The sequence below is a fragment of the Lampris incognitus genome, chromosome 1 (genome assembly GCF_029633865.1).
Source record: "Lampris incognitus isolate fLamInc1 chromosome 1, fLamInc1.hap2, whole genome shotgun sequence".
NCBI classification, from domain to species: domain Eukaryota; kingdom Metazoa; phylum Chordata; class Actinopteri; order Lampriformes; family Lampridae; genus Lampris; species Lampris incognitus.
The window spans coordinates 140981483-141008453 of NC_079211.1; the positions used below are offsets into that span (position 1 = coordinate 140981483).

Genomic DNA, 26971 nt, shown 5'->3' on the forward strand with positions numbered 1-26971 from the left:
CTTAATGTGGATCAATTTTCTCGTACAATTAATGCAAGATAACCTTTCTTTTGAATGTACTTTAATATAAAATGCACAGAACACAGTCCTTTTTTCATATTCCTTTACCTATGTTTACCAAGCGCAAGTTGTTTTTTGTTTTGTTTTTTTCCTTTTAATTATATGATTGTCCTGGTTTCTGTAGCACTGGCACACACAAGCATTGGTTACACAAGGAATATGAGTATCATGAAGTTACACATACAGGAGAGGATCCAGTGGTTTGACCTTGAAAATTTCAGACTTGTGTGATTTCTATTTTACCATCTTTAATGAGTAATCACAAAACCCATTATAAATGTGCCTGTCTAGAAATATTGAATATACATCGATCAGCCAAAACATTAAAACCACCTGCCTAATATCGTGTAGGTCCCTCTTGTGCCACCAAAACAGCTCTGACCCATTAAGGTATGGACTCCATAAGACCTCTGAAGGTGTCCAGTGGTATCTGGCGCAAAGACGGTAGCAGCAGGACCTTTTAAGCCCTGTAAGTTGCAAGGTGGGGCCTCAATGGATCGGACTAGTTTTTCCAGCACATCCTACAGGTGCTCGATCAGATGGAGATCTGGGGAATTTGGAGGCCAAGGCAATACCTTGAACTCTGTGTCATCTTCCTCAAACCATTCTTGAACAATTTTTGTAGTCTGGCAGGGCACATTGTCCTGCTGAAAGAGGCCACTGCCATCAGGGAATACCATTGCCATGAAGGGATGTTACCTGGTCTGCAGCAATGTTAGGTAGGTGGTATGTGTCAAAGTAACCTCCACCTGAATGCCAGGACCCAAGGTTTCCCAGCAGAGCATTGCCCTGAGCATCACACTGCCTCCGCTGGCTTGTCTTCTTCCCATAGAGCATCCTGGTGCCATCTCTTCCCCAGGTAAATTATACACACACGTACCCAGTCATCCACATGATGTAAAAGAAAATGGGATTCATCAGACCAGGCCAGCTTCTTCCATTGCTCCATGGTCCAGTTCTGACACACATGTCCATTGTTGGTGCTTTGGGTGCCAGACAGGTGTCAGCATGGACACTCTGACCGGTCTGCGGTTACATAGCCCCATACACAGAAAGCACTGTGTGTTCTGACACCTGTCTATCATAGCCAGCATGAACTTTTTCAGCAATTTCAGCTGCAGTAGCTCTTCTGTGGGATTGGACCAGACTGACTAGCCTTCACTCCCTACACCCACCAATAAGCCTTGAGCGCCCATGACCCTGTCTCTGGTTCACTGGTTTCCCTTCGTTGAACCACTTTTGGAAGGTACTGACCACTGTATACCAGGAACATCCCACAAGACCTGCTGTTTAGGAGATACTCTGACCGAGTCTACTAGCCATCACAATTTGGCCCTTGTCAAAGTCGCTCAGATCTTTACGCTTGCCCATTTTTCCTGCTTCCAACACACCAACTTCAAGAACTGACTGTTCACTTGCTGCCTAGTACATCCCACCCCTTGACAGGTGCCATTGTAATGAGATAATCAGTGTTATTCATTAACCTATCAGTGATTTTAATGTTTTGGCTGATCAGTGTTTATTATGTGTTCACGCATAAAGGACATTTTTCCACTGCTTTCCAGCTCCATGGATAAGCTTTCCAGCTCCATGGATAAGCTTATATCATAGTCCTTTTGAACAACTAGGCGCTGACAACCTAATTTCTTCCTTTATCTCTTTTCTTAGTCCCAGAGGAAAAGTACCTGACGTTGGAAGGCTTCCACAAGTTTGCAGTAGACCGTGCTAAGCAGGACATCCGTAGTGTATGGAGGGCCATTTTGGCCTGCGGTTTTGACCTCCACTTTGAAAGGTGAGACTGGAAAAGCCGACCCCCACAACCCAGCAGTCAGCTCACTGTTGTACACATTCCTTGAGGCATGATTGCCGTCAGCTTTCAGGACATGGAACATACTGTGCCGACAGCTCGTACGCACATGATTCCTTGACGTCATCGTAGATAGCAAACCTAAAGCCCAATTCTTGAGTGCATTGCAAATTGCTCACTTTTTGCTCTGCCCCCTGAAAAAGTCACTTTTTTATGATGGCCTATTCGGCAGAATAAGAATACTGGCCTTTAAAGTAAAGTCAAGTTTTTGTATAGGATAAAATCACATAGTTCCAAATAGCTCTAAAATCGGTACAACACCCCCTATCTTTAGACCCTCGACTCAGATGATAAAAATCTCCACAACAGAAACCTTTTTAGGAAAATAATGGGAGAAACTTCTGGAAGAGCAACGGGAGGGGGGAGATCCCTCTTCCAGGACGGAAAGAATTGCAGTAGGTGTCAAATGCACAGAGTATACAAGAGTGACATAATGACATTTTACAACCAGAAATTACACACAGAGCGAGGTAATATAGACAATATACAGTTAATACATAAAATATAGCAAAGCAAATTTAAATGTACTAGGTTATAAAAATTGTAAGGAGAGCATGCAAAGCATATGGAGTAAATATGGGATCATCCAAGACAACATCAGGTAACTCCTACAGATAAAGTCAAGAGCCGGTGGGACCCTGCACCACAAAACCTGCTCCACTTGAAGGAGCCCTGGGGAGAGAATAGATTTCATATGCATACAGGAGGCAGACTCAGACACAGCGTTCACGCAGAGGGAGAAAGGGAGGAAGTACTGAGAGTGATGCAAATTAGTTATATAGCCAGCACAAATGATAAAGGCAATTATGAAATAAAGCCGCAAGCGGCAATGGGCAGGGTCTAAGCACTTAGTGCACTGAACTTTAATTTGTAAGCTTAGTGAAAACTCCTGAGCATGTGTGTCATATTTCTGGTTGATATCGTAACACATTCATGAGTTATTGCACATTTTGGAAAATTAGTTATTTTGACAAAAAAAAAAAGAAAAGAAAAAGATTGGCTTGTATAATCGAAACCATATGGAATATCCAAAATCCAAAATGTCACTTTTTCTGGTTTGGTCCAGAGATGCTCCGTACCAAATTTGGTGACAATTGCTCAAAATTTATAGGAGAGCTAGCGAAAAAATAGATTTGGACAAAACTCAAAATGGTTGAAAATCTAAAATCCATCAAAAGGCAGTCTTCAACTTAATATGACCTTCAAAAGAATGTAAAAACATGCCATATGCATAAATTGCCTCAAGGCTGGTGAGTTTGAATTGGACACTTCGGGGCTTGAACCAGTGAACTTTGCATGCCCACAGGAAGTGACTTACTGCTTACTGACTGCGCTTCTGGGGAAACATGGTGTTCTACACACGTTCTTACAACTTGAGGCAATGACATCACAGTTGCCAGACTGGGATGCTTTTTGTCTGTTTAAGCTTAAAAAATTCGCAAGTGTTGGTTATAAAATTTTGAAAAACATTACACACCACTGCTGGTTTCGAGTACATTGTTAGTTGAATACTTTGATGAAGTTTGATCAAACATTTGGTGAAATAGAAAATGTTGTGCACACACTACCACACTGAATGTCACCGCAGACTCATCGTTTAACATATCTGAGAACCATTTGAAACACGTGATATCGAGCATCTGCACAATGTGTTTTTATTTGCCTGCTTGAATTCATTTTAGGGGCTAATGAATTTCAAATAATTCCTCTGCTTCTTTTGAATTGTCATCATTTATAAAACTAAACGTCATTAATCTGTTTTGTTTTTACTGCTCACACACAACACCTTTTTACCAGGTGCACCTGTATAGACACTCGTCATGCCCAAAAGGCCTGTAGAAAGTGGAGTCTGGAGATGGATGTGGCTCTTGTTCAGTACATAAACAGGCTATGCCGTCACCTGGCTATCACACCTGCCAGACTACACCCCCATGAAGTCTATCTGGACCCTAGTGATACCGCAGATCCACGCGTGGCTTGCCTGCTCAGTAAGGGACTCTCCTTGTTTGATTGTCACTGCCTGTATAGTGGAAAATATTTGTGCACTTGGGAACTCATGATCGTTCAATCTTTTTTGGCAGATGTACCTGTGGAGAGCCTACGCCTGCGCTTTGCACTGCTGCAGTCCCTCAATAACACCCTGGAGAGTTTTTTCCTGCCACTGGTTGAGCTGAGGCAAACACACACCTATCAGAACAGCATTGCAGCACTGTTATGTGAGGCAAAAGGTGAGTGAAACTACACCATCTCACCAGAGGCCTAGGAGGGCAGTAGGACATGTCCACATATCTGTCGATATGAGTCAAGAAGGCGTGCTGATGTTTTGCTGTGTCACTGACTGACCCTTATAATAGAAACTCTGATAACATCTGTGCATGAAGAGTGTACCAAAATGCAGCATGTCTGTTCATTTTTTATTCTCTCTCACACCCTCCCCTCTGTTCTAACTTGTTACAGGTCTGGTCTTCTATGACACTAAGGTCACGGTAATGAACAGGGTACTGAATGCCACAGTACAGCGGACTGCTGACCATGCTGCCCCAGAGATTACATTGGACCCTCTGGAGATTGTTGGGGGTAGAGGCAATTTCTTTACTTTTGCTATTGTTTTTTTGTTTTTTTTCCCTCCCTAATGCTTGCTTTATGCCACTTCTAAAACCTTGCTTCGGTATTTTTATGTGCATGTCTGATATTTGCTCTTCAGGAGAGATCCGATCATCAGAGAACACGTATTTCTGTCAGGCAGCACGTCAGCTGTCTTGTGTGCCCTCATCCCAGCTTTGTGTGAAACTGGCTAGTGGAGGGGACCCCACCTATGCCTTTAACATTCGCTTCACTGGAGAAGAGGTCCATGGCACCAGTTAGTATTCCTCATTTATCTTTTTTCCTTCTGCCATGCAGCCTTTAGTCTTTTCAGAGTTGTTTTTTTTTTTTTTTTTTTGTTCAGACCAGTTGTGATGAGCTATTCAGATATAATAATGTGTGTGTGTCTCCTCAGGTGGCTCCTTCAGACATTTCCTGTGGCAGGTGTGTAAGGAGTTGCAAAGCTCAGCACTGTCCCTGCTGCTTCCCTGCCCCAGCTCTGCAGCCAACCGTAACAAGGTAACATAACAGAATAGTGTTTCTTGGTTGCTTGGCCCTTTGTATGTCTTATTTATGGCCATTTTATATCCATTGTCCTTTAACAGATGTCCACCGCTAAGAAGTAAGCAAAATGTAGATTCATAAAAGGGCTTTAAGTGTGTAATAGTTGTCCTAGGACCAGCGTTTCCTCCAATTTTCCTGTCAGTGCTGATGTGGGAGGTAGCACTGCAGCTAAAGTTAAGGAAAACGTTGCCTTTGATTCATATTTTTGAGGACTGCTGTCATGTCTCAAGGACAGCTGGAGGGAGGACAGTCCTAGTTTAGAAGTACAAATGTCTGTATGTGGAAAAAGCTATCCAAGTGAGCCAGTTTGTTAGAATTGTAGAAAGAAAAGTGATTTTCTGAAATTGAAATGATCCACAACCTCAAACAATTTGTGACCTTGTTGGAGGTCAGGGATTTTAAACAGCAGAGGAATTTTATCAGAAGACTCACACATTGTTTTTGGCATAATGGAGAAATTGGTTGGCTGTTATTTTAAGAAATTCCGAGAAACAGTTCTAGGATGTTGCTTTTTGAATATTACTCATCAGCTTTTTATCTGTTATTAAGATGTCAGTGAAATTATTCAAAATTACCTTTTCTGGAATTCTGTCTCGTTTAGTAGTCAGATATCATAGTCGTCACCATAAAAAAATAGAATCCGTTGCAGTTGAACAAAACATTGCTGGCACAATGGGAATCATGTAATGTTTCTGTTTCCTGTAGGGGAAGTACATCCTCACACCCTGTCCTATCAGCTATGCAGAGGAACAGCTACTGCATTTCTTTGGCCAGCTTCTTGGTATTGCCATCCGAGCTGATGTGCCGCTTCCATTGGATCTGCTGGGCTCCTTCTGGAAGGGTCTAGTGGGCGAACCTCTTGACCCAGAGCAGGACCTGCACGAGGCGGACTTACTCACCTACAATTATGTCAAGAAGTTTGAAAATGTATGAGGACAGGTGTACAACCCCATGCTCCTGATACTATCGCATCAACCCAGATGACCAATTGATAACCCCATGACCAATTCCCGTCAACTCAGGACTGCAGTCCTCTTGATCAGTAGTGTTATAAGCCCAAATCTCTTTCATATTTCCCCCATTAATTACTGTCACCATGATCATCATCATGACTCCTGTTTCTCTGACCCTCCAGGTGAGTGATGAGGCGGAACTGGAGGCCCTGTGTGCTGAGATATCATCCCAACACCACTCAGGAGAGAGCCCGGACTCCCCCAGCCGGCCCTGCTGCACCTTCACTTATATCACCATGACCGGAGAGGATGTGGAGTTGTGCCGGGGAGGACGCAACCTCACTGTAAGGTATGGGAAATGTGTTCCAATGACAACTCTTACGTTAAATGTCTGTAGGCTTCTGTTAACATGTTGGCTGAGTGTGTGATTTTCTAATACTCTTCATTGTTTATCCCAGTATATTTTATGTTTGTACGCAAAACACTGTTGTAGGGATCGACAAATTATCGCTATGGCCGATTATCGGCCTAGCTATTCGTCATTTTTCATATTACTGTTGTCGGCATATTTTTATCGGCCAGCCGATTTTTAAAAAAAAGTCCGCTGCGCAACATGCGCACCTCCAACGCAGCCTTCACTCTCCCGAAGCACAGCACAACACTCACTCCAACAACACAGACACAGGAGAAGCATCGAAGAGTCGGACCACTTTTCTAAGGTAAGAGGAGCATGCCAGATGCCATAAAACCCTCTCGGTTGGTAAGAAAAGCATGCCATAATGTTAGTTACAAAACTCACTGCGTAACATTAGTTTCGCTGTTTCTCTGCCCCTCACACACACACACACACACACACACACACACACACACACACCAAAGAGCATAAAGTTGTTCCGACATGAACTCGACAACAGATTGTTAATTCAAACAGAACACAATTTCCACTGCTGTGCTTAACCTTCAAATGTAACTAGGTTAAAAGAAAAAAGCTAATGTGTGATATTTTACTTACATACAGAGTGTTATTGGCAGTGTGTGCATGAACGTGCTAAAAGAGCGGCGGTCATTAAACGTGGTATCATGTACAACATATTTTGATATCATGTACAACATTGTTAATCCCAGATGACAACGTAGGTGGTAATGTGTTTTTGATTTAGTAAATGTAATAATAATACCGAAATCCTATTAGTGACACTTTATGTTACTTATGCACTGGTGACAATGATTTCCGGCTGGGGATGGATGGGTAGGAGGAGGCTCTTAAAGCTCGGAGCAGCTCATTCAAAAAAAAAAAAAAAAAAACCGTGAACTTAGTTTAAAATTCAAAATAATGAACGTGAACTAGTTCATTTTAATCTGTGTGAACTGAACTTTGAGCAAGCTTATGTTAAATGTGAACTTGCACAACACTGGTTATTGTAAATCTTGCTAAGGCCATTTTCTAAATGGCCTTAGCAGGACTAACCAAGCCACCAAAGACAGGAGTCCTAGCACTGTAGTCCCCTCCCCTTTACACAATTTCTAGAGCCATCTTGGTTGAAAATGAAATACACACACATGCCCACTTACCTGTGCTGGTCTATAATGCATTAAATGCTCTTTGATAAACGAAATTCTATTTCAACAATTAGTACAGCTACCAGTGTTATTAGTAGTCAGATTATATAGGAATTTAAGTAGCATTTTGATATTATAATAATGGATTACTCTTGTTAATGTATAGTTTTACATCAAGTTGATACTTGTTAGTATATATGCCTGCACACACAGCTGTGGGAAAACATGCTAAAACTGCCTTAATTTTGAATTAAATAATCAGCAATATGCTTCTGTTTTTCATTGTAGATGGCTGCACAAAGACCTAAAAGCGCAGTGTGGGACTAATTTACTCAGCCATCATCAGGGAAGGCGGTGTGCAACACATTTCAAGAAAGTGTCAGTATGGGAGCAACAACTACAAAAACTAAAAATATTTGGGCTCATCTAAGGATTCATCACCGTACATTGCATGATGCAGCACAGAAGAAAAGAGATACTCAGGAGAAAACGACTCAACCTCAGCCTACAATATAGCAAATGTTTCAGAGACAAAGTGGCCAAATACAGATGCTAAATCAAAACTTTTGGACAAAGTGATCACAGAGATGATTGTTAATGACAACCAACCGTTCACAGTGGTGTCTGATGCTGGCTTCAAGTGCCTCGTGGCTGTAGTTGAACCAAGATATACGCCGAAAAACGAAAAGTATTACTGCACAGAAATGATGGAAGAAATCCACTGCAAGGTTGCAAGGAAGATAAAGGCTCTGATCCAACCAGAGAATACTGACGACCACTCACTCTCTTTCACAACTGACTGCTGGTTTGGGGCACCAGAATCACTTACGAGTCTTACATGCCACTTCATCGACAATGGGTGGACAAGAAAGCAGGTGGTTTTGAATACAAAAGCAATGCATGGGTCCCAGACTGGGGAGTATATTAGAAAGACATTCCTGGACATGCTGGATGATTGGAACATAAGCAAAGACCTCATGATAGTGGAGCAAATGTGGTGAAAGGAATCAGGCTGACTGAAATGCCAGACCTTAGCTGCACAGCCCACTCGCTACAACTTGTAGTGAATGATGGCCTGTCGAGCCAAAGAGCAGTCATCGACATCATTGTGATGAGTGTGCTGCCCATTTCCACCACTCTGTTCTCACCAAGCAGCATTTGAAGGCGATCCAGCAGGACCTGGCCCTACCCAAACACAACATAATCCAGGCGGTCCCAACAAGGTGGAACTCAATGCTCCACAGGATGCTTGAGCAAAAGCATGCCCTTAGTATCTACTCAGGTGAACATAGAGGATACACATGCCTACTGCTGACCATTGGGACATTGTGTCCAATTTGGTTGAAACTCTCATCCCAATAGAAGTGACAGTGGAAGTGAGCCATTATGATTCATCTTTGTCATGCATAATTCCCTGTCTGACTATATTGAAGATGCTACTTGAAGAGGAAAAAAGTCCCTCTTCATGAGGCACCAGAACGCTCAGGCAGGTCATGCTAGAGAACCTAACCGACGTTTCTCAAAAATTGAAGAAGGTAAAAATGTTGTACTGGCATGTCTCTTGGATCCCCGTTATAAGAGTCATGCATTCTCCTCTGATGCAACATTGACCAAGGCCAAAGAATGGCTGAGAGAGGAGGATCAGACTGCTACACAAGGGACCAGTCAATGTGCTGCAAGAGGGACTGGTGAGGAAGAGCAGGAAGCTACAAGAGAGACTGGTGAGGAAGACGAGGCTGCTGTACAAGGTACCAAAGAGAAAGAAATAGACCCAAAAAGGCAACGAACAGAAGAAGAGCCATCTTATCGTGCTCTTATTGATGAGACGTTCAGTTCTTTCCTTGAGTCCCATGCAGGTGACTGACAAAGCCAGCCTTGAAGATGAGCTACATCTCTATCTCAAAGAGCCAGTGATCCACAGACGAAAGGGTGACCCTCTGCAATGGTGGAAACAAAATGAAGCACGCTTTAAGTTACTTGCTTCTCAAGCCATAAGATAGCTCTCCTCTCGAACCTCCTCTGTTCCGAGTTAGCATGTGTTCAGTGAAGTCACAACAATATAGGGGGGGAAAAAAACAGGAGCAGACTGAGTGGAGAAAATGCAGAAAAGCTATGCTTTCTACACCACAACTTGGTGTTACTGAATTTGGACTACTGAGAGTACTGAGAGGTTATTGGTAAGAAGGGAAGGGTTTAGATTTTAATTTTGTTTTATTTATTTTTACTGGAAGAAAAACAAAAACTTTAAAAATTGTTCTGAGTAGTCTGTAAAATTTATTTTCAGTGGGTTTCTGGCTTGCCAAGTGAAGAAAACAGAAAAATATATCAGAGAAGATATGGATTACTAAAATAGATATTAAAGGGATAGTTCAGGTTTTTTGAAGTGGGGTTGTATGAGGTACTTATCGATAGTCGGTGTGTTACCTGCAGTAGATGGGAGTCTGTACCCTCCCAGTTTGGGGATTCAGCAGGAGTAGCCAGCACGGAAGTTGAGGAATGTATTGCTGCAGACAGGGACATGGGTCAAAACGCATTGTAGCCACTTAAGAAAAGGCTCATCTAAATAAAAAAATCATGAATATTTTCACCACTTTATCTTACTGTCAGATGGCCCTTTCACGTGGAACTACATTCTCTCAACCGCAGAACGTCCATCTGGTTCTGCTGATCTGCGGCGTAATAACATGCTGCATAGGTGCACTTATGCGAAGGAATACGGACATTCTGCAGTTGAGAGAATGTAGTTCCACATGAAAGGGCTGTCTGACTGCAAGATGAGCCAGTTACCCCACTCTTCCGAGCTGTCCCGGTTTTTGCTCCACCCCCTCTGCCAATCCGGGGAGGGCTGCAGACTACCAGATGTCTCCTCCGATGCATGTGGAGTCGCCAGCTGCTTCTTTTCACCTGACAGTGAGGAGTTTTGCCAGGGGGATGTAGCGCGTGGGAGGATCGTGCTATTTCCCCCAGTTCCCCCTCCCCCCTGGACAGACACCCTGATCGACCAAAGGAGGCGCTAGTGCAGCGACCAGGAGACATACCCACATCCAGCTTCCCACCTGCAGACACGGTCAATTGTGTCTGTAGGACGCCCGACTAAGCTGGAGGTAGTAACACAGGGATTCGAACCGGCGATCCCCATGTTGGTAGGCAACGGAATAGACCGCTACACTACCCAGACGCCCTACACATAGCGTACACTTTATTTCTTTAAGTGAGCCTTTTCTTAAGTGGCGAAAATGCGTTGTGTCCATGTCCCTGTCTGCAGCAATACATTCCTTTACTTCCGTGCCGGCTACTCCTGCTGAATCCCCAAACTGGGAGCACACAAACTCCCATCTACTGCAGGTAATACACTGACTATCGATAAGTACCTCACACAACCCCACTTCAAAAACCCCAAACTATCACTTTAAAGATAAGAGAGAGGGAAAATAATGACACTAATGTACATGCAATTTTATTTTTCCATTCAGTTCAGTCAAAGCCTGCTGGGAGCACTTTAACCAATTTATGTGGAGTTATTTTATTATTATAATTATTCAGTTTGATCAGAGTTTGCTGCCTGCCGTCCATGCTGTTTAGTTCATTCCATTTTTATGTTTGGGAAGTCATTTATTTTTATTTAAAAATGAATTCCACTCAGATTGTTATCTAGTGCCTTGAACATCGTGCACTATTTTCTGTTTTACACAAAATTCGATTAAACATATGTTCATTTAAAGGCAGCCTTGTGTTGGGGTTTATGTTACTGTAAATTTTGGCACAACATTTTTTACATGTACTGTAACTGAATATCGGCCCTGGTTATTGGCCTCCATAACATAGCAATAATCGGTATATTAAAAGAAAAAAAACGGTATCGGTCGACCCCTGCTGTGTTGCCATGATCTGATCTCTTCCTTCCTGTCGTATTTGTTGTGTGCGTGTTTAGCTGGGAGAATAAGGATGAGTATGCTCAGGCGGTGCAGAGCCTCCGTCTTCGGGAGCTGCAGAATGTGGAGTGTATGGCAGCAGTGCGTGCAGGGCTGGGCTCCATCATCCCCCTGCAGCTGCTCACCGTGTTAAGCCCCCTAGAGGTAGAGCTGCGCACCTGCGGCTTGCCTTACATAAACTTGGAGTTCCTCAAGGTATAACAAACTGGGTAGAATTGCCGGTTGGTTTCTGTTTCACATTAATCAAACTACATTGAAATACATTTGATTTAGCAATAGTGGCATCTGGACATGTAATGCTCACATTGTGTGTATATTGTTATCTTGCCAATAAGCCTTATAACCGTGATTGTTTATCCGTAGCATTTTCTAACCTCCTGTCTGTCTTGTCGTCTGTAGGCTCACACCATGTATCAGGTCGGTTTGATGGAGACAGACCAGCACATTGAGTTCTTCTGGACAGCCCTGGAGATGTTCACTCAGGAGGAGCTCTGCAAGTTCATTAAGTTTGCCTGTAACCAGGAGCGTATCCCCTTCACCTGCCCTTGCAAGGACGGGGGGCCTGACACTGCCCACGTTCCTCCCTACCCCATGAAGATCGCTCCTCCTGATGGAGCAGCAGGTAATGGCCATGGAGGTTTGTGAAAAGCAACAGAGCGACAAAAAGACCACTTTGTGTTCCCTTTGTGCTTGTGGTGCTCAAACTGTGGGAGACATAGAAATGATCGTGGTTTTCACAGCAGCTTATCCTGTCTAACAATGTCAGACAGACATCGCTTGTCCACCAGTTCCTTAGAATATGTTTTGAATTAAAGAGCAGAAGCCCAGTTTTTCTCATTTTAGCCTATAGCTTTGCTGTTCAGTGTCGCAGGCTAATATGAATGCTCTTTAAAATACTTTGGATAACAGTGTTGAACATTGTTCAATTTTATCAGTGAACCAAAATAACGTTATCCTGTGTCACACTTATAGTCACTTATGACTCATTGGGCTCCACTATGGGGCGGCACGGTGATTCAGTGGTTAGCGTGGTCGCCTCACAGCAAGAAGGTCCTGGGTTCGAGCCCCGGGGTAGTCCAACCTTGGGGGTCATCCCAGGTCGTCCTATGTGACGTTTGCATGTTCTCCTCGTGTCTGTGTGGGTTTCCTCCGGGGACTCCGGTTTCCTCCCACAGTCCAAAGACATGTAGGTCAGGTGAATCGGCCGTACTAAATTGTCCCTGGATGTGTGCGTATGTTGGCCCTGTGTGATAGTCTGGCGGCCTGTCCAGGGTGTCTCCCCCGCCTGCCGCCCAATGACTGCTGGGATAGGCTCCAGCATCCCCACAACCCTGAGAGCAGGATAAGCGGTTCGGAAAATGGAATGGAATGGAATGGGCTCCACCATTGAAATGAAAAACATTCATGTCAACACTCATAATAGAGGAAGAATATTACGTTTTGGTTAAGTGAAAGATGTGTATTTTTATCTTCTATTTGCTTTTATTGGATCATGTACAGTGTTTAGTATACATGGGCTTACATGGGATTTTTGAACTGGCCTTCCTACCCCCTTGTTTGGTATGCTCAGACAGAGGGAGTGAGTGGAGAAGGGTATTTTCTGTTGACCATATGCATTTAAACTGCAATCCATGAGCCACATTTTTGCTCTGCAAATATAATACCAGATAACATGACAGGTATTATATTACCTGGAACTTTTTCCAATAGAAAATTGAGTGGTTAAAGTAATCACTTCTTAGAAGTCTCTAGAAGGTTTCTTCTACTGAGCGTGCCTGTTTCTTGTGCTCTCCAGGCTCGCCAGACTCTCGCTACATTCGTGTGGAGACCTGTATGTTCATGGTGAAGCTGCCGCAGTACACCTCTCTTGACGTGATGCTGGAGAAACTGCGTTACGCCATCCACTACCGTGAGGACCCCCTCAGTGGCTAGCAGGACTAAATATCACCTCACTCCCCCACCCCCCATTCACTTGACCCATAGGGTCCACCCCTGTGCCCCTCCCCCTTCCCTTTCCCCTCCATCCACACTCTCCTTGACCGTCCTCATAGGCAGCCCCATTAAAGTCCCATATGCTCTGTAAGAACCACACTGAAGTTTGATTTGTGGTTTTTGTTTTTTTCCCAAGTTGTAAATTTTACTTTGTCGTTAATGTTTTACTTAGGTGTAATGTGGTTCATTTGACTCAGAGTACACACAAATGAACAGTAAGGCATTTCACCGTTTACAGTGTCTGTCCTGATTTGCAGTTTTGGACAGGCATTTTGTCAGTTTTTTTAGTCTTTCTCCCCACCCCCCCACCCCCCCCGCTCCTTTTACAGAGGTTGAGTATTAACAAGGCTATGTTGAGCTTTGCTGAACCGCACAACATATTGGGGTGACCATGGGACCGGCACTTAAGAACGCAAGTTCAATCCCCACGCGCTGTGCTGTCTTTGTGGTACTGCTTTACTTTGCATTGTGTTCAAGGAAAAGCGTACAACTCATTTGAACCTCCCAGTGCTTAACCCGGCTGCCTCCCTCTGACTCCCTTCTGTGGGGGATGCTCTGAAACATGCCTTTAATACAGGTACCTCTCTCTCAAGAGGGGGGAGACACTGACTACACGAAAAAGGCGATGCAAAGGATAAATCTGTTGTTTAGGACGAGGCGGTCTTTCCCTGGAAGCGCACCTACTATCAGAGAAAGGAACTCTACGATGCTGCCTATTTCTAACCACATCCAGGTTCAGCAGGCAGAACACGTGAACAAGTGCTGTATAGACAATGTAGTTACTGCCTGTAAAAACGAACTGCTAATGAACGAAGTTATCTGCCTATATAAACAATGAATATATTTTATTCAAGTCTCTTAAGAGAGGGTATTTAAGTCATGTAAAAAAAAAGTCATATTAATGTATTAGTTTATGAAAAGGCTTCTTTGATTTTGAATATCCTAGTAGCCATGGCGGCACAGTAGGTCAAATTTGGCTCGGGCCTCCACCTGGACGCCAGGGGAGCCGCGCTGGTTGCCAGGTCCACTAGACTTGCGTTCTGGGTTTGTGAAACCCGTGTCGCTTCTTGAAAATGGGAGGGAGGCGTTCTCCCGAGCTGCTCTCCCACACTGCTCGTGTGCTACTACTACTGAATGTGCTATCCCCATTCACTATCCACACACACGCTGTGGGGGGTAGGGGTGTGGGGCAGATTGTCTCGAGTTCTGCCTTTTAAAGGCTCTCCTTTCCTAAGAGAACAGAATTCTGCTGGGTTTTTGTTTTTTTTAATATTTAATCATTACCAAATGTTTAGCTGTGTATAAATCTTCACAGAGAAAAATGTAAATATAATTCTAAGTTATGTTGGACAGCGGTTTTTATGACTGCTGATTCATTTCACCTTAAAAAAAACATTTTTTTTCCTTTTCTTTTGGGATTGCACTATACCGTAAAACTATTCTAAAATGAGCAAACTAAGTGATGTCTATTAGATATCCTCTTTGTTGTTTTTTTTTATTTTTATTTTTTACAAATTTTGAAATGACAAGTAATCTATCACCTTCGTCTTGAACTCGGGACAGATTCTATCTCTTCTACTCATGGTGAACCATGTTTTCCTGCGTGAGTAAAACCGCCATTTTACTCGCATACATCCGAAGACCACAGCGAAATTCAGTGATTGGTATTTGACATTTATTGAAGGATTTAATTGCTTGCCTATTTGGGTTATGTTCTTCTTGAAGGTGCACACCGCTGCTAGCAGGGACATGCTCTTTTACTTCCTACTTTTTTTTGGGGGGGGGTGCAGGGAAGATCATTAAAAAGGACATATCCATACAAAGAGGTGTTGCGATAAGAACAATGCGTGCTGTACATTTACTTGATATTTATTACAATTATTTATGGTTGCATTAACTTAACTTACTGTCTCACCTCTGCACATCAGAAACTTAACACATATCTAAAAATGGATTATACAGATGTAAAGAATCAGATGGCGTTTGAGATTTCCGTGTCACAATAAAGAAATGTCTTGGTGTACGACCGCTTTGTTGGGTGACTGCAGTGTTCTGACTTGCAATAGAGAAGGAGAGTTAGGGGTCTTGCACGCTTAGGTAAAATTTTGAGGGCGCAGTTGCGTAACGGGGCGTTCCTGTGGGGCCCGCGAAGACGTTGGTTGGATTTTTGATGGCGATAATTTGAAGCAGTCTTTTTTATCTTCTCGCCTCCCGGACACGCTCTTTATGTAAGACCCCTGTGACCCGGTGTTGTTACATCACTGCTGCCTGTTAAACCAGACACCTTTTTGAGAGCAGCAAGTGCCGGGCCAGGCCGGTTCCAGCTGGATCTGAGTCGTTTTTCTTACCCACCCACCCACTTGTGGTCTGTATTAAGAGTGGGACCCCCCCCAAAAAACTACATCTGTTACAATGCTGAATTCCAAGAAAGGGTGGGGGGGGCTGTTAATTATCTAGTATGCATTTTTGGGGGGCTGGCATTTCTCGCTGCTCTATCAGCTGGGTCTGATTCATATTTCAACATGAATATTCATCCCTGTTGGAATGGCTATGCAGATGGTTCAGTGCTGTGTGACTACACTCGTGTCAAAAATAAACTTTGAAAACTCAGCCGCAATGCTTTTCAACGTGCAATGAAGCAATAACCAGAAATATGTCTTGCACCAATTTAAGGTGGATTTGTGCCCCTCTAAGGTTAGATTGCTTGTGTACAAATCCACACTTTTTGAAGAATTTGAGGAATGCTTCTAACTTGTTGGTGGTCTGTTCTGAAGGGGGGGGGGGACCCAATCAACCATTTCTCACTTACAGCTGACTCCTTCCTCTCTTCCAGAGGCGTGGGCCCTCCACCCCTTTCCTGATGACCTAAACACCAATGAAAGCGCAGGACTGGGTCACAGCCCCTAACAGTTCAGCCAATAGTATGACAGGGAGTTATGCACATTATTATTGTAGTGGCCCTCTGCCTTTGTCCCTCTGAAACCTGAGGCTGACCCATCAACACATCCTTCTCAGCCATCCAGAGATAGGCATTTTGACCTATCTGAAGCACGATGCTTTTCAAATAAATCTTTCGGTAATACTTTCTATGAAGCTTGCGTCTATAACACCCTATAAGCATCTATAATGCCCTATAAGCATCTATAACATCCTATAAGCATCTATTGCATCTATAATGCCCATACTTTCCTATAATGTGTATTTCAATGACTTAATGGCTATGGCTGAAGACTGAAATAGCACTGAAGTCTCATTATGTATCTCTACAAAACTTCAGCAAAACAAGTTGGCTATGATGCATTATGACATCTGACAAATAAACAGGCTAATGATGACATTTATAATGCATAAATCCGTTTTAAATTGACAATGTGTCATAAAGGTGGTTATGAGGTGTTGTGAGGGAGTATACATGGTTATAATGAATCTTACAATGACTTATAGCTACACTTATAAGGTGTTATAGATGCAAGCTTCATAGAAAATGTTACCAATCTTTCATATTGAAAAGTGTGTATGGGTATACACAGAAACACCTTCAGTGTCACACTAATTTGTTCCCTGGCTTGTCGCACATATCTATATGGTTTACCCTCCGCCTGGGATGGAGGGAGTAGATGAGTTACATCACAGGCTAGTTTGTACTGTTGATAGTTTCACCCTTATCTTTGACTATCTTTCAACTGATAGTCTGGAAAAATGTCACTTTCTAGTCCGTCTACAAAGGGTGTCCCCTCTCCTCTAACTACACACACCGGGTAGAGCATTTATTTTTAAGTTCAAGATGATATATTGTTTAATGAAGTGTGATATGCAGATACACACAACAGGAATGATGACATCCTTTGACATATTACTCATTGGAAGTGTCTTTTCTACCGCCCAAAAGGGCCCGAGGTTGTCTTGGAAAAAAAAGATGTGTTTATGACCTCACCATATGAGCACTGTACATCTCAGGGACAACCTAAACAGGATCAACCCATTTAAAATACAGATGTTTTTGAAATAACTTATCTCATGGGAATTCTCAGCGACAAGGACATCCTTTCACCCAGTAAGTATGACCAGATGGTGTAGAGATGGCTTTCTGGGACAGACATGATTGTCAACAAGTCCATCTGACATGCTGTATAATCGGTTTTTACCGATTTTCACCGAAAAATACCCAGATTTTTTTAAAAGGAGCAGATCGGTTTAAACTGATTTTCACCCGGATTTTATGTTTCCACGGATCCAAAAATGGTTCCTGTTCGTGTGAGGTTATATAACAGTGTCCTCCTGTGGCGAAATTCGACATGCCGGATGGCTTTGAAAAATGAAGACCGAAAACGCTGAGCCTTGTGTATATAATATGTAGAAAAACAAATTGGTAGCCCGGCATAAAGCGTGACAGTGTGTATGTAAGGAAGGATGACTTTGCTTAATATGTCTACTGCAATTAAGAAGGCAAAGAATTTTCATGGAGAAAGTTCTTTTGAAACAATCAGGAAATAATTTATTTTAAATACATTTCACAAAGTAAAAAAAAATTCCATAAAGTCCATAAATCCATGCCACAATGTAGACACGTGCTATTGTAAACACAAACATCCAAATACAACAAGTATTTTTTCCCCTCTTTTTCATTTTAAGGGCTCTGCGTTCAAAAATTAGCACTGCTAAAGAAGCCTCTCTTCAGAGCTAACAATATTCCTGTAGAAATCCTCCAGCATCTAGCCCATCAATTTAGTCGGCCTCAGAGATCAGGAGACTGCAACTTGGTCTGAAGTGATTTGGCCCGTACAGTACATACCTCCTGATTCTACTGCTGTCCACTGCATTTAATAAGTACAGGGTTTTAAAAGCGGCAAACATCCAGTTAATGGTGGAATGGCGAGCTGGATAAAGGCTGCAAGAGCCAAAGCAATACGCCAAGCTAGACGATGCCTAGCTGCTTCTTCAGCCTCCTTAGCTGTTCCAAGCTGATGTTGTTTCCACCACACACCACAATGATCACAGGGCCCAGGTCCTCTGCCAGTCTGCCCTCCTTTTGCAGCCGTTTGATGATGTCGCAGTACACGGCTGCGAGGGCGGCGCCACAGGCGGGCTCCACCAGGACCTTCTCGTCATCTGCAGACAGACAGGAAGGAAGGGGAGAAAGATGATCAGTGTCAGGGATCCCCCTGGGCATATTAGATCTGTTGTGGATAAACATCCGGTGAGAAACCGGCTTCTCCTTACTCACCAACAAAGCGTTCCACGGCTTGAACGGCCTCCTGGTCTGTGACCAACTCGGAGAAAACTGTGTGCTCACCGACCAGTTTCAGAGTCTGTGCGGAAACCCTCGTCAGGCCCAGGGTTGTAGCAATGCTTTTGGGGGGGGGGGGGGATCCAAAACACATAGCTTACCTCTTTGCCGCAAAGAGTAGGAATGAGCAAAAAGACAGAATAATGCTAATAATGTTTGTGTATTAAAGAGATCTTATACCTGGTAATTGCAGGCAATGTGACCAACTTGCCAGCCTTCATGGCAGCATTGAGACTGTGTGCTCCCACAGTCTCCATTGCCACAATGGGGACGTCAGCCCACCCGACACGGCGCAGACCCTCCACCACTCCATTCAGCAGACCTCCACCTCCAACTGACAGAACTATTGCCCCTGGCTTCTCCTTCAGCTCCTCCTCTAGCTCCTTCACCAGGGATGTGTGGCCTTCCCTGCACATACAGACCAAAAACCTTCCTGCTTAGTTTTAGTAGAAGCAGCCCGAAGGAGGTGAAGGCCTCATATCATGAGGATCAGATATCAATCGAGTTTCACCTTCTTAGTTATGTTTACTTTTTTTCCTAGGGAAGTAAGTCTGCCTCAAGACAGTAATGTTATAAACACTCCTCATGCTTAACTTAGATCATGTTTGTACTCGCTGCTGCAGCCTTTGACCTCATCATCCACCATAAATGACTCTGTCTAGTGTGCATTAGGGTTATCAACCTCTAAAACGTTTGTATTATCTGGCATTCTTCCAAAGTTGGCACCTGCACAAATGACCACGATAAGATATGTCTGACATAACACCTCACTGAGGCCCCTCTAAATCGATGTTATCAATGGTACAGAAGTGCGTTTCGCTAAAATTACATGATAACAAAAGACACCGTAATGAGTAATGTGCACATCTTTTAAAACTGCATTTCCTTTCAAACGGAGTAGACTCGTCCTATCGGGCGCTGTCCTTTCACCTTCTCATGATAAATACATGTGACCGAGTACTACGCGTTTCCCGTGTTATCAGTTAAGCGGTGATACAGAAAGTGTTCTTAGAGAGCGATGACAATGTTACTCACCAGATAAGGGGATCATCGAAGGGGGAGATGAAAATCCAGCCAGGGTTGTTCGCCACAAGCTGTTGTCCATATTCAATGCTTTCATTGAGAGCCTGGCGAGGACAGAGCAAAGGCGGAGGACATGTCTTCAGGAACGCATCTTTAGTATAGTATCTAGTCACAATACTGTCATCAGCACGTTTCTTGATTCAGTATTTGGGATAAAAATGTGAAATTCTCTGTATCACTGATGTAAACGTACTGTAACATGTGATGCTTTGGAAGCTAAGGAACGCGTATTTAGAAACCGTGACCTTGCATTGTGTTTTGCCAACCTTGCCATGAATGATCACGTTAGCGCCCTCATCCTTCAGTCGCTCTACCGTTGCATTGGGGGTGACGCTTGGAACTACGATGGTGGCAGGTACCCCAAGCTGACGGGCGGAATACGCAGCTGCCATACCCGCGTTTCCTCCTGTGTGGACCCCAAACACCAGTAGTGATTACAAACGCACAGAAACAAAAACCAAAACGTGTGGCTAGCGGCCGTGATGGTTATTCTCAGTGTAGGAATATCGCCATTTCATCTCAAGTCTTAAAATGTGGCGTTTGGTGTGCTGCTCACCTGAACAGCAGACGAATCGCTCACAGCCTCGCTCGGCCCACTGCAATATAATGCAAAGACACATTAGCACTCACACACACAACCCCGACACACCGGCTTCGTCCACAAGGCACTCGCATATCGGCTATGAACAGGGCCGCCCATAAGGAGAGAAAAGGGGAAAGCTTTCTGGGGCCCATGGAGGCCAGCAATAATCATGTTCCTCCTAAATATAAACAATGATCATGGCAATACTGAGTGTGAACTGGCTGAACAGATGGGTGTTAAGGCATCATAAAGGACTTTGCATCCAGTAAGACAAGGACGATGGCTGTGTAAGAGGCAAAGATGAAGCCATAAGGTAAGAAGTTGCATTTTCTACTCAGAAATGTGTGGTGTAAATGTAGCACACCTTTGTTGACCTCGGTGTGTGTTTAAGTCAAGTTGATTTTATTTGTATAGCCCAATATCACAAATTACAAATTTGCCTCAAGGGGCTTTACGGCAACACAACATCCTGTCCTCAAGTGTGTCAAAGAGTTATTATGGTGTGTGTGTGTGTGTGTGTGTGTGTGTGTGTGTGTGTGGCTATGTAACCCCCGTTACTAAGTCTCTCTCAGTTTACATGTATGTGTTTAATAGGAGAGAGATCATGTGCATGTGTTGAGATGAGTAAAGCAAAAATTCATTTATTTATTTTTTTTGGTGGTGGTGGTGGTGGGGGGGGGCTTCACTGGACCTTTTCAGGGGCCCAGCCATTTCTGTGGGTGGGCCTGGCTACCAGGACAAGATGCTGGGAGACAATAACAGCAGCTTGGTAGTCCGACTCAAACCGGCCTTAAACTAGTCTGCTCTGGTTCATCTGGAAAAAGGCAAATTCCATCCCACCATCTCACCCAACACTCCCCCACCCCCAAGTTCCTTTTGAGCTTCACGGGCCCCTTGTCAACAATGAATAATCAGGTCACACCAGAATTTAAAAAAAACACACACATCTTCCCCCAATTTAACACACTGAAAGCACAGGGGGACAAGGCTGAACTCACTGTTTTGCAGAGGTGTCCAATGCCCCTGATCTTGAAGGATCCCGTGGGCTGGGATGAGTCCAGCTTCAGGTAAATAGAGGTCCCCGCCACTTTAGTCAGGGCAAGGCTCTCCCTCACCGGAGTTGCAACGTGCAGGGGACTCTGGGTCTTCATTTCTCTGAGGGAGCTGAGAAATAAATATACGTTGAAAAGCAGACGACGAGCATTCCTACTGTGTGCAAGCCCTCTCGGCTGTCAGTAAAAGCTGAATCGTGACAATGCTCGGAGCTGTGCGACAGGCAGGCAAGATGACAGCTCAGACAAGCCGGGGAAAGGTTCAATAAAGTGGTCCCATGAGTATGACTGCATAGCCGTCTTACGATTATGAAAACGTTATTTCTGTGGTGACCTCTGCGTTTTACAATGAATGAAAAGCTGTCATGTCGGGCGAGTCAATTAAAAAAACACAATTTAAACTCACCTTATTTAAAGGGATGAATCAAACACAACGTTTTCTTGAGTGTTAACAATCCCAGAGTGTCCTCTTCCAGCCCCGCCCCTCCGGCTAGGTGGATTTATACACACTGCGGTGGGCTTGGCAACGGGGACCCCACTTATGGACCAATCACGTCAGAGCCCGCCTCCTCCGTCAGGCCACGCCTGACTCTTACGACGGGGAGACAGGTGAAACACGGGCGAAACTCAAGCGATGTTCCAGTTAAATGAAGACTTCCGCCGGTACAACTACACAACAAAAGCCCTTGTTTGTGAAATGCCACGGCAATAATAATAGCACGTGCTATTATTATTGCTGTGTTACATGTTAAGAAGGAACGTTTAAAATATTTTAAAAAAACCTCTGTTGGACTTCAATTGCAGGTTATTTGACGAGGTGTTTTCTGTGTTATTTTAGTAATATGCTTTAAAAAATGGTTGTAAGCAGCGCCAAAATTCAGGAAGTGGGGGTTGAAACGAGTCTGCATGGCGATTATTTCCATCATCAGAGGTCACATTTGCGCCGATAAGAGATGACCTACCCATCCATCCATCCATCCATCCATCCATGCATGCACCCATCCATCCATCCATTCATCCATCCATGCATGCATGCACCCATCCATCCATCCATCCATCCATCCATGCATGCACCCATCCATCCATCCATTCATCCATCCATGCATGCATCCATCCATCCATGCATCCATCCATCCATCCATCCATCCATCCATCCATGCATCTTATTTCCCCGCATAATCATAGCAATAACTGTTTGCCGACTCGGAAAGGGCTTTATAGCTCAGCCCAAAACACGTTAGATACCCGATGTCGACGCTGCACGCTGCCCTCTGAGGTCGCGTGCCCTCTAAAGGAGATGCGGACGCTGCAAGCGTTACCATAAGAGTCGCTACTATTTTGGCCCCCAGGCTCGACTACCAAAAGCGGGCTCTCCTCCCACGGTGACCCGGCGGACAGACGCTCCGATACGGAGCCAGCGGCACAGCGCGTATCCCCACTGACGGCGCAAACCTGACTGATCCGGATCCCAATTCGCCATGCTAACCAAAGTAAAACACAAATCGGTGGTGGGGGGGGGGAGGAGGAGGAGGGGGTGGGCGAATAATTCACCACTCCAAAACACAGCAAGGGGCATTAGGCTGCTGACCAGCTTGTTATATTGGTAAAAAGTTAAAAAAACAACAACAAACACACAAACAAAACAAAACAGACGCGTTGAGACAACAGTCATGTGCAGAAGACTGTGCAGCTTTTAAACGCCAGTTTCAGGTCGGTTTAACAGCGTGGGTGTGACTTGCAGCCGACTCGATACGTGTCACTGATTTCGCAGATCTGACAGCGCCTCTGGCTTCTGCCATTGTGACCGGAAAGCTGCAAAACCAGGGGAGGGGATCCCGAAATTGGCGATTTCAAACGGGGTTTCCACAAATCACAACGTCCACGATTCCCCCCCCCCCCTTGTACGTTTATAACCCCCCCCCCCCCCAAAGCGTGTCTCTTGTGTACTCCCAAATCCCAAACAAGCCTGTGAGGCAGGCAGAGATGGTGGGCAGAGAAAAGAGAAACAGTCCCGTCCAGGGATACCGCTGCTGCGCCGCGGAGTCCACTTCATGGTCTGGTCGTGGACGGGCAGCGTCCTGCAGAGGCAATGGCATAGTTCCGTGTATACGTAACACGGGCCGCCTGCTTTCACGTGTGACGTCAGGGCACATTTTAAAGTCAATTTCCCACCTTTTTTTTATGTTGTCATCTGTTGTCTTTGCGCTTGTCGCTGTTGTTATCCAGGCACGAAGCGGTCCCAGGGCTGAGACGGATAGTCCCGTTCACAGTGCTGGATTATAGATTTGGAGTAGTCTCCGTTTGCTGAAACGTGTTGTTGCATCCATCGTTGCACCGTGTGTTGTGTTGTGTTGTGTTGTGTTGTGTTGTGTTATGGGCTACGTCTGTTTTGCCAAGTCATCCTTTTAGTGGTGCTGTACAGTATCCTTTAGTGGTCCTTGGTGGGTTCTTGGCAAAACAATACAATGGAAAAACACACCTGATACAACCTGAGGGTGTTTCCTAAAGTCTGGCCATAAAACTTAAGCTGCGTAAATTCCAGTAAATCATTAAGTTTTGTTTTGTTTTGTTGCATTTTATGCTTTATTTTTGGCCTTCGTTAACTGCAGCCTCACCATGGCAAGAGAACAACACTGTGGCGAGCCCCCGTCTGAATTTAGAGGGAGCTATTTTAGGACAGCAGTAAAATTGTCACCATGCCTTATGAATTAGAGGATGCCTCTATAATTAGGTCTACCTACTACGTCGTTAATTATTCGTAACCTTTGTCAATTATACCTGCCAGGCAGTATCCTGGACAGCACTATAGTGACTTATCCATTGTTCTCATCATGGGAGTCAAAACACAAAACGAGCATAACTGAATGCATCAGCTGTCTCTTGTTGGTTTACGACGTCCCGGTGGTCTTGATAGTCCACCAAAGCCGTGATGCCGATCTGAGAGAAATAGCCACAGTATGGTAAAGCGCTATCAGACAGCGCACTCTAATGGCCATTGGTGGTAGTGCCGTTTTGAAACAAAAAATCATGTCACCTAACTAGTTAATTCCTCGCGTCTCAAACCTTTGCAACGAGGGGAGGTTGCAGGCTGTATGACACAACAGGTTAAAGATGTACTTTCACCTGTGGGCTTTTTTATTATTTTTTTTAATAAGGGTAGTTTCACCATCGAATCATGCGGTTATATCTCGTATGGCATGCTGGCTTGAACGGTGGGGCTACAAGTTTGGCCCTAGCTGGGTAGATCACTAAAGTGGGCACACTCTCCAATATACTTCAATGGCCTTGTGGCTGACGGGTGAGCACTGGCAGAAGAAGAGGAGGGTATGCTCCGTACCACAACCTAAGCATACCCTCCACTACACCACCGGTTTAGGTAGTGCACGCCTTTCACCTACTATATCACCAGATGTTTGAAAGACAGATGCGGGACTTGACACTTGCACACAACATTATGCTAACCCCCCTTTTTTTCCCCCCGCTCAGCGCCGACTTGCACGGAATTGGTATTTTCGAAAGAAAGTCAAGATCCAATCGCTTCCCCGGTTTCGCAAAAAAAAAAAAAAAAAAAAAAAATAACGGCTCCTCATCCTCCGCCTGGTCGAACCCATGCCGCCTACTTACCTCGCGGCGCACCAGAAATCCGCTATGGCAACAGGGGAAAAGGGCAAGGGAGGAAGGGGGAAAAAAAGGAAAAGCTCCGACAACATGGCGCACTTTCCTTGAGAAAAGTTTCTCCCGACCGCAAAACAGCTCGGCTTTCGCGGGGGCATTTTTCCGCACGGATAGTCGACGCCTCGCACGCCGCCGCCAACGCCGCGTCAAGATTCGGACGCCTCTCGACCCCTTAACCGCGGTGCTTAATGGGGGGCGAGCGTTTGATAAGTCGGCCAAGACTGTGATGGGAAGAGAGCGACCCCGTTACAGAAGCCAAGGCAGCCGGACAGGATGGAGAAGCAAGCGACCCTGAAAGAAAAGGTAAATAAACGCCGACGTATCGCGTTTTGGAGTGCGGGTTTTTAAAAACAAACAAACAAACAAACAAACAAAAAACTGTCGACCCGGCCGCTTAGTGGCCCGTCGTGAAACAAAGTTGCCGCTCCCGCAGAACGCGGATCTATTTCGCGTCCCGGAGAGGAAATGACTGTGAAGTCCTGCGAGGACCTCGTTAAAGGCTCTCTATCGATTTTCCAGCCGTGCACGGCGGCGCACCGGGCTCGCTGGAAAGCGCCGCTTGTCCAGAAAACAAAAGGAATACGCGGCGCCGTGTCCGGTTATAACGTCTTAAGAAACTCAACGGCGGTTATGAAACAAGCTTTGAGCCCCGCCGCCTCGCTAAACGTCGCTGCCTTGATGCAACGCAACGTAGGGGTAGAAGCTGCGCGGGCGCTACGGCGGCGGCGGCCAGACCGCATTTTGCCATTTGTTTTAGTTGTTGTCAGCCGCACGCTTTTTCAATTTATACGTCGTGGCAGCTCCGACTCTGCGCGTGTGCGTGTGCGTGCGTGTGTGTGTGTGTGTGTGGGGGGGTGCTTGCTCGCCTACGCGCGTGCACGTACCTGCCTTTGAAGCGATGAGTTAACCCCCCCTCTCACTTTTCCTCTTCCTCTCTCTCTCTCTCTCTCTCCCTCCTTATGATTAAATTGGTAGGGTGTTTTCTTTATTGGTCTCCAGGGAGCCCCATTGGTCTAGGCTCTTATTATCTCCTCTACTCCCCACCCTTCCTGTCCAGCGCCCGCACAGACAGACCCGAGTATGTGGTGCTAGACAGGACAGCACGCGGGACCTTCAGATAAGCACATCCATGCTGAGCTGCTCTGAGAAGACATGCGGCTCCTCGGTCTTGCTGCTGTGCGTACGACTTTTGAACGGTCATAAACAAGTGAAAACGCTGTCACCGCCGAGAACCTGCGCTAATCTATCTCCGGACGACCCCCCAGCCCCCCAATCTATCTTAGGACGACCCCCTCCCCCCTGGTCCCCCCACATACAGTATCCCAGTAAGATGGTTAATTGATGTGCACTTATGGGTCATGACTACTCAAATCTTTTAACCAAATTCTCAACAGCAGAGTTGCTATTCCAGCGATAGTTCTCTGGAGGGGGTTTGAAATGGGCCCAGACTCAAGGCAGGAGAGCTGTCGCTCCCCCGTCTTCGTATGATTTGAGGGTCGTTATCGACGGCGACTCGGAGGAGAGGAACACGTAGGCGACACAAGTGAAACGCTGCAAGAAAGTAAAAGAGCGGTGCAACACTGTATCTTGATGTTGCCTCTGATACCCAAAGCCATCATGCCTGCCTCTTTTACTCTCTCTGCCTCTGGAAGTAATTACCAGGCCTGCCCTATCCCAGAATTCAGTCTGAGGAGGTAGGGTGTGAAAGAGGTATAATGGAAACTGGCCCCATAAGTCAGCAACCCAAGATTGTTTCTACGATTCACTAGTTTTCAGTAAA

General features: G+C 44.9%; 3 protein-coding genes across 4 annotated transcripts in view; 2 read left to right on the top strand and 1 right to left on the bottom strand.

Annotated features, from left to right (window-relative positions):
- Positions 1–15551, top strand: part of LOC130115577 (probable E3 ubiquitin-protein ligase HECTD4) — a 76365-nt gene extending 60814 nt beyond the window's left edge. The window contains exons 66-76 of the mRNA XM_056283294.1: positions 1729–1852; positions 3725–3915; positions 4009–4155; positions 4385–4504; positions 4632–4787; positions 4926–5029; positions 5780–6001; positions 6210–6376; positions 11519–11714; positions 11919–12141; positions 13315–15551. Of these exons, the coding sequence (XP_056139269.1) occupies positions 1729–1852; positions 3725–3915; positions 4009–4155; positions 4385–4504; positions 4632–4787; positions 4926–5029; positions 5780–6001; positions 6210–6376; positions 11519–11714; positions 11919–12141; positions 13315–13451 (1787 nt within the window). The 3' untranslated portion in view covers positions 13452–15551. The remainder of the gene's footprint in view (positions 1–1728; positions 1853–3724; positions 3916–4008; positions 4156–4384; positions 4505–4631; positions 4788–4925; positions 5030–5779; positions 6002–6209; positions 6377–11518; positions 11715–11918; positions 12142–13314) is intronic.
- Positions 15552–18055: 2504 nt separating this feature from the next.
- LOC130113937 (L-serine dehydratase/L-threonine deaminase-like) lies at positions 18056–26091 on the bottom strand. The gene is made up of 9 exons (XM_056281649.1): positions 26076–26091; positions 21923–22107; positions 21463–21628; positions 20438–20477; positions 20148–20287; positions 19834–19925; positions 18979–19206; positions 18736–18860; positions 18056–18620 (listed from the first exon to the last, which is right to left on the bottom strand). The coding sequence occupies exons 3-9, from the start codon at positions 21613–21615 to the stop codon at positions 18427–18429; spliced, it is 972 nt and encodes a 323-aa protein (XP_056137624.1). The 5' UTR covers positions 21616–21628; positions 21923–22107; positions 26076–26091; the 3' UTR covers positions 18056–18426.
- The window catches only part of ttc28 (tetratricopeptide repeat domain 28), a 273284-nt gene continuing 271521 nt past the window's right edge, over positions 25209–26971 (top strand). For both annotated transcript variants that reach the window (XM_056281622.1, XM_056281638.1), the window contains exon 1: positions 25209–25494. In XM_056281622.1, coding sequence (XP_056137597.1) covers positions 25465–25494 — 30 coding nt within the window. In that variant the 5' untranslated portion in view covers positions 25209–25464. The remainder of the gene's footprint in view (positions 25495–26971) is intronic.

What these genes read in the sequence shown, in the direction of transcription:
- LOC130113937 (XM_056281649.1), bottom strand. Translation starts at nt 21,615, where the DNA reads ATGAAGACCCAGAGTCCCCTGCACGTTGCAACTCCGGTGAGGGAGAGC. An exon ending in GCGATTCGTCTGCTGTTCAG is followed by an intron (nt 20,288 to 20,437) that starts GTGAGCAGCACA and finishes GGGTCCACACAG; the next exon opens with GAGGAAACGCGGGTATGGCA. An exon ending in ACGTGATCATTCATGGCAAG is followed by an intron (nt 19,926 to 20,147) that starts GTTGGCAAAACA and finishes TGTCCTCGCCAG; the next exon opens with GCTCTCAATGAAAGCATTGA.